This window comes from Borostomias antarcticus, assembly GCF_949987555.1.
Source record: "Borostomias antarcticus genome assembly, chromosome: 19".
In the NCBI taxonomy this organism is placed as follows: Eukaryota; Metazoa; Chordata; class Actinopteri; order Stomiiformes; family Stomiidae; genus Borostomias; species Borostomias antarcticus.
In genome coordinates, this window is record NC_140252.1 from 21,344,514 (window position 1) to 21,352,013 (window position 7,500).

The 7,500-nt window shown below is 50.8% G+C and overlaps 1 protein-coding gene across 1 annotated transcript in view; it reads right to left on the reverse strand.

Annotated features, from left to right (window-relative positions):
• LOC311322082 (low-density lipoprotein receptor-related protein 1B-like) overlaps positions 1 to 7,500 on the reverse strand; it is a gene marked incomplete at both ends in the record, with an annotated part of 130,697 nt that overhangs the window by 113,606 nt on the left and 9,591 nt on the right. Inside the window, one exon of the mRNA XM_084454092.1 lies at positions 150 to 347. Within this exon, the coding sequence (XP_084310218.1) occupies positions 150 to 347 (198 nt within the window). The remainder of the gene's footprint in view (positions 1 to 149; positions 348 to 7,500) is intronic.

Consider the following 7,500-nt stretch of genomic DNA (forward strand, 5'->3'; position numbering starts at 1 on the left):
TGGGCAGAGTGGCCCCTCGTCAGACTCACCTGGGCAGTGTGGCCCCTCGTCAGACTCACCCCGGCAGTGAGGCCCCTCGTCAGACTCACCTCGTCAGTGTGGCCCCTCGTCAGACTCACCTGGGCAGTGAGGCCCCTCGTCAGACTCACCTGGGCAGTGTGGCCCCTCGTCAGACTCACCCCGGCAGTGTGGCCCCTCGTCAGACTCACCTTGGCAGTGTGGCCCCTCGTCAGAGCCGTCCTCACAGTCCGCCGCTCCGTTGCACAGCTGGTGGTAGTGGACGCACTTCCTGCTTCCAGCACACAGCATGTGATTCAGCGGACAGCTCTCCAGCACTTCCTCTGGACCTGGACAGAGATTACACAATACATCCCATACTACAGTGACAGCAACGGGGTGGGTGGGTGGGTAGGTGGGTTCGGGGGTGGGTAGGTAGGTAGGTAGGTAGGTAGATACTGTAGGTAGATAGATAGATAGATAGATAGATAGATAGATAGATAGATAGATAGATAGATAGATAGATAGATAGATAGATAGATAGATAGATAGATAGATAGGCTCTGTGCACTAGTTTGCTGTATAATTAGCGAGTAGGAGTGGTCTTTGAAATGCACTCAAGTCAAAGTTAGCAATCGTGTGACTTTAAGAAAGCGTTTCTCAGTTAGCTCGCTCTGCTCTCTATGAAACAGCTGGTCTAGTTCTTGGCCAGCTTGCCAGAGCTCTGGAGTCAGCATGTGTTCTATAGGAGTGAATCCAGGGTCACCCACACCCCCAGCTCCGCTGCCCCGCCCTATCCAGGGTCACCCACACCCCAGCTCCGCTGCCCTGCCCTCCCCTGGGGGTTCCCCCGTTCCACTTTATGATCTCGGCAGGAGAATCATATATAATTCAACAAATATGAAAAAGGTTTAAAAATACTCTTGATGCGTGTAAATGTCAGATTCTCCTGAGAGCTGAGTTAGTTGGAGTTAATGTGACCGCTGTGTAATTGCAGGACTGTAATCTGCGTTTCTCAGGTAAACAGATCGGAACGCTGCCTGGGACGATGTTATATGTGTGTTCACTTCTTCAACTGTGTTTTAACAACTAACACCTGTTGGTCTACCATTGTGCCTTTGAGCACAGTGCTTCACTTCACAACAATAGCTGAAAACACTTTGGATTAAAATGCTAAATGCTCCCAGAACAACAAACAAACAAACAAACAAAGAGTTAATTCAGCTCCTACAACCCGTGAGATGATGACATCAGACTGGGGGGGGGGGGCGGAGATGATGACATCAGACTGGGGGGGGGGGGCGGAGACGATGATGTCAGACTGGGTGGGGCGGAGACGATGATGTCAGACTGGGGGGGGCGGAGACGATGATGTCAGACTGGGGGGGGGGCGGAGACTATGGGGGGGGGGGGGGGGCGGAGACGATGACATCAGACTGGGGGGGTGGAGATGATGATGTCAGACTGGGGGGGGGGGCGGATACAATGATGTCAGACTGGGGGGGGGCGGAGACGATGATGTCAGACTGGGGGGGGGGGGGCGGAGACGATGACGTCAGACTGGGGGGGGCGGAGACGATGATGTCAGACTGGGGGGGGGCGGAGACGATGATGTCAGACTGGGGGGGGGGGGGCGGAGACGATGACGTCAGACTGGGGGGGGGGCGGAGACGATGATGTCAGACTGGGGGGGGGGCGGAGACGATGATGTCAGACTGGGGGGGGGGGCGGAGACGATGATGTCAGACTGGGGGGGGCGGAGACGATGATGTCAGACTGGGGGGGGGGGCGGAGACGATGATGTCAGACTGGGGGGGGGGGCGGAGACGATGATGTCAGACTGGGGGGGGCGGAGACGCAGACCTCACAGAGAGAGAGAAGCGCGAGAGCAGGGACGTCTAAACGTCTTCAACAGAACCTCAACATCCAGAGAGACGTTCCTCAGCTGAGCAGCACTCACATGGACCTGCTCACGAGAGAGAGCTTGGGTTTCATTCACACGGTCAAGGTTGAAGGATTGACATCAGACATGCTGTTGACCTCCTGCAGGTGAGTCAGGTGAGTCAGGTGAGTCAGGTGAATCAGGTGAGTCAGGTGAGTCAGGTGTGTCAGGTGAGTCAGGTGAATCAGGTGAGTCAGGTGAGTCAGGTGTGTCAGGTGAGTCAGGTGAATCAGGTGAGTCAGGTGAGTCAGGTGTGTCAGGTGAGTCAGGTGAGTCAGGTGAATCAGGTGAGTCAGGTGAGTCAGGTGAATCAGGTGAGTCAGGTGAGTCAGGTGAATCAGGTGAGTCAGGTGAGTCAGGTGAATCAGGTGAATCAGGTGAGACAGGTGAGTCAGGTGTGTCAGGTAAGTCAGGTGAGTCAGGTGAGTCAGGTGAATCAGGTGAGACAGGTGAGTCAGGTGAGTCAGGTGAGTCAGGTGAATCAGGTGAGTCAGGTGAGTCAGGTGAGTCAGGTGAATCAGGTGAATCAGGTGAGTCAGGTGAGTCAGGTGAGTCAGGTATGTCATTTGAGTCAGGTGAGTCAGGTGAGTCATGTGAGTCAGGTGAGTCAGGTGAGTCAGGTGAGTCAGGTGAGTCAGGTGAATCAGGTGAGTCAGGTGAGACAGGTGAGTCAGGTGTGTCAGGTAAGTCAGGTGAGTCAGGTGAGTCAGGTGAGTCAGGTGAATCAGGTGAGTCAGGTGAGTCAGGTGAGTCAGGTGAGTCAGGTGAATCAGGTGAGTCAGGTGAGTCAGGTGTGTCAGGTGAGTCAGGTGAATCAGGTGAGTCAGGTGAGTCAGGTGTGTCAGGTGAGTCAGGTGAATCAGGTGAGTCAGGTGAGTCAGGTGTGTCAGGTGAGTCAGGTGAGTCAGGTGAATCAGGTGAGTCAGGTGAGTCAGGTGAATCAGGTGAGTCAGGTGAGTCAGGTGAATCAGGTGAGTCAGGTGAGTCAGGTGAATCAGGTGAATCAGGTGAGACAGGTGAGTCAGGTGTGTCAGGTAAGTCAGGTGAGTCAGGTGAGTCAGGTGAATCAGGTGAGACAGGTGAGTCAGGTGAGTCAGGTGAGTCAGGTGAATCAGGTGAGTCAGGTGAGTCAGGTGAGTCAGGTGAATCAGGTGAATCAGGTGAGTCAGGTGAGTCAGGTGAGTCAGGTATGTCAGGTGAGTCAGGTGAGTCAGGTGAGTCATGTGAGTCAGGTGAGTCAGGTGAGTCAGGTGAGTCAGGTGAGTCAGGTGAATCAGGTGAGTCAGGTGAGACAGGTGAGTCAGGTGTGTCAGGTAAGTCAGGTGAGTCAGGTGAGTCAGGTGAGTCAGGTGAATCAGGTGAGTCAGGTGAGTCAGGTGAGTCAGGTGAATCAGGTGAATCAGGTGAGTCAGGTGAGTCAGGTGAGTCAGGTATGTCAGGTGAGTCAGGTGAGTCAGGTGAGTCATGTGAGTCAGGTGAGTCAGGTGAGTCAGGTGAGTCAGGTGAGTCATGTGAGTCAGGTGAGTCAGGTGAGTCAGGTGAGTCAGGTGAGTCAGGTGAATCAGGTGAGTCAGGTGAATCAGGTGAGTCAGGTAAGTCAGGTGAGTCAGGTGAGTCAGGTGAGTCATGTGAGTCAGGTGAGCTGGAGACACGTCTATCTGCACCAGCATCATTCCTCGTTCAAAGACAAACAAAGACAGCGTGGCCTCGGTGACCGCCCGCTGGAAAACTGCAGCCCCGCAGTTTAATACAACGCCACGCTACATTACTCCCACAATCCCCTTCTGCAGGTGTCCGCTCTCCTGGGGGATGGATACAGTCACACGCTGTTTATTTTGATGTGATGTGTGTAGGGAGAGTCACCATGTGTAAACAAACTTTAATAAACACAAGGCCTGTCTTTTAAATTGATATGCAACTGTCATCGCTCCACAGCCTTCTCACACACATTTATTGCAACGGGATTCAACTGAATATGTCTGAGCGTAAAGCGCTAATGCGTTCCAGTTTAATGAATGCACAGATCTCTCCCAAGCAGATCTCAAACAGCCACATCTATTATTAAGCATCTGGAGAAAACAAAGAAACAGATTGACTGATCAATGAATTCATAGCGACATACAGTATACTGTAACAAGAGGCATCTCAGGGCACATGCCAATAACTGGGAGACTGCGTGATGTTTCCTTTCTGAGTGGCTAATATCAAGCCCGAAGCTAAATCTCATCAGACACAAATCAGACACTCATGAGAACGTCTTGTGAAGCAGCACATTGATGAGGGAGGTGGAGCTGTCAAAGGGTGGGGTATTTATATGACAAGAGAAAATACAAAACATAAAAACACATAAACAAATGACTTCTCTAGAGGCCGTGTCGACGAGACACTGGCGAAGGTTTAACTGCCTCCTGACAACTGAGACATTCTTCAGTGTCTTTAGAAATCAACAATTCATACCACCGACAGCCCATAACAGAACAAACATCTGATTTCTAAGGCACTATATCTCCCCCAGCTTCTTAAACCAGTGCATGTTCCTAAAGGTGCTTATTACCATTTCAATGCATCTAAAAATGCATCCATCAAGACTTTTATCACCAATAAGATCAGCTGACAAACACCACGAAACAAAAGCATTCATTAACTGACCGTACCTGAGCTCTAGAGAACCCCCCCCCTGCTCTAGAGAACCCCGCCCTGCCCTAGAGAACCCCCGCCCTGCTCTAGAGAACCCCCGCCCTGCTCTAGAGAACCCCCACCCTGCTCTAGAGAACCCCCTCCCTGCTCTAGAGAACCCCCGCCCTGCCCACAGACTGGGCTCTAGAGAACCCCCCCCCTGCTCTAGAGAACCTCCACCCTGCTCTAGAGAACCCCGCCCTGCCCCAGACTGTACCCAGTGTGTGTGTTCATGGGGGCTCAGTGCTCTCAGAGGGCTGTGGTGGTGCAGAGCGTCTCAGCCCATAGAGGAGAGGAGCTGCTGTGTGACTTGCTCCAGTCAGACGGGCTGGTTTTTGATGTGCAGCCTGCTTGATGTTTTTGATGTGCAGCCTGCTTGATGTTGGCTTCACCCCCATGACCCACCCCTGAGACTCAAGGTCAAGCCTGGGTTTGCAGCAGCGTCTCTGGAACGTTGTAATTATGTTCAGAGCTCTTCCTTCCCAGGAAACCAGGCGTGATTATATCACACATCTCGGTGACATGAGAGCCTATTAACATAACAGCAGGAAGCGCTCCTGCGCTGCTTCAAGATGCAGCCATTATGATCTCCGTACAGCAGCCCCCCACGGAGGAGGAGGCAGGACACCTCAGCACATAAAACAAACCAGCTCTGTGCATTTAGCAGCTTTCAAAAACATCAACTATTCATTGTGGAGTAAAAAACAAAACAAAAACAAACCCTCTAAGAGCAGTTGAAGTTCAAAGGCAGAGTTCATACTTTGTAGCATCTCGTCGATCTGAGATGAGGTTGCTTATTCTATATGGACAATGCTGATGAAAAGCTACATTCCCAGATGGAGACTTCAGGGTCGCTTGTAGACGCTTGATTCATCCTGAACCCATCTTCACTCAAGACTTCAAACTGCTTCATCAACCCTGTACAGGGCAGGGAAACTGACTGACCTCTGACCTCTCACCTCCCCTCACCAGGCTCATCAACGCCGTCTTACACCTGAAACCAATCCCACGGTAGCTTAACGCATCTCACTTACTCCAACGTAATCCTATTATAGGCCGAAAACCGCGCCAGATATGCTCCCATCTAGGAGCCAAGAAGACCCTGGATCAGTTTAGACTCTGGGTCCGTTTAGACTCTGGATCAGTTTAGACCCTGGATCAGTTTAGACTCTGGGTCAGTTTAGATCCTGGATCAGTTTAGACTCTGGGTCAGTTTAGACTCTGGGTCAGTTTAGACTCCGGGTCAGTTTAGACCCTGGGTCAGTTTAGACTCTGGGTCAGTTTAGACTCTGGGTCAGTTTAGACTCTGGGTCAGTTTAGACTCTGGGTCAGTTTAGACTCCGGGTCAGTTTAGACCCTGGGTCAGTTTAGACTCTGGGTCAGTTTAGACTCTGGGTCAGTTTAGACTCCGGGTCAGTTTAGACCCTGGGTCAGTTTAGACTCTGGGTCAGTTTAGACTCTGGGTCAGTTTAGACTCTGGATCAGTTTAGACTCTGGGTCAGGGTTAGGCTGCTCAACCCAACACTGAAGTTTTAGACGAATCACCTTAGTTGTCCTCAGAAGGTGACGTGTTTCCTCCCCGCAGAACAGTATCGACCAATTATCAACGGAAGGAGACCGGCGCTCTGTAGCATTTAACGGGCCAATCAGGATGAAGCATTTAACGGGCCAATCAGGATGATTGTCAGGCCTCCTCCTGATCCTAGGAATCACACTGCCACTAAGCAGACATGAATAATTCATGAGCTGGTCTTTATCATCCCCGCTGTCTCCCGGCTGCGCTGGTTCACGTGATTTCCCCTGGCGGGAACACGCAGGAACACAGTTGGCACTTTTGTTTTTGTTTTGTATCTCTTCTTTGCATAATATACACTAATAATAAACGCTCGCTCAGAGCGCCTGCCAAGACAATGACTGGCGATACGCATGGATGCACTCACACACGCACGCACGCATACACACACACACACACACACACATACACACACGACCCCCCCCCCCCACACACCCACTGTTATATGCTGAGAACAGCGGTCCTGTATTTTCAGAGCACATAACATTCCATGCAGTCGCCACATGAGCGGTGAACATCACCCTGGTAACAACGAGATGGCCTTACAGTAGGGCAACTGTGACATCACTATCCATCAGGGTAGACGAACAAACAAACGAACAAACAAACAAACAAACAATGATCTTTATCCATGGGGCTCTGCTTACTGTACATGTAGGCGCAACACAACGAGTGAGGATTCTTCTTCTTCGTTTGGGTGTAGATGTTTCCCAGGCTCGGGGCCGAGGGCCCTGTGGTCTGAGCCTAGTGTTGCTTACTGTGATCTCCCATTGTGTCATTGTCTTTGCAGAACCATTTGGTCATATCACCACGTGTTAAACTCTCAACCTGTGTAGTTCACCATTACTGATGACCTGTTACATGGTGAGTTAGCCAATCGGATCTTAGAAACATCATATCTGGGCTTAACCTTGAATATAAGAGCACGCAAAACAGAACTTCTTTACTTCTTTGGGTGAAACGCTGTTCCTTGTGTTCCATTCTGAAGTCTGGTTGCAACTGTATGTATTTTGGAATAAAGAAGCAGTCTTTGAACAGTTGGTAAGAACCTCGGCAAAACTTTTTACTCTTGCTTTTACTCTTGCTTTGATAGTTATTATTTATTATTATAGTTATTTATCAATTACACCACACAGGATACCAAGCCCCATCTGTGCATCGATGAGCGGAAGCATCCGACGGCGGTCTGGAGGCGGTTAAGCCTCACCCACGCCAGCCTGGGTAAGTCCATCCCGGGAGGGGAAGTTTTTTGCCTTGTCTTTGAAATTGAGAGTTTAACATGTTTTTGAATGATTTTTCAAGATGCCCATCC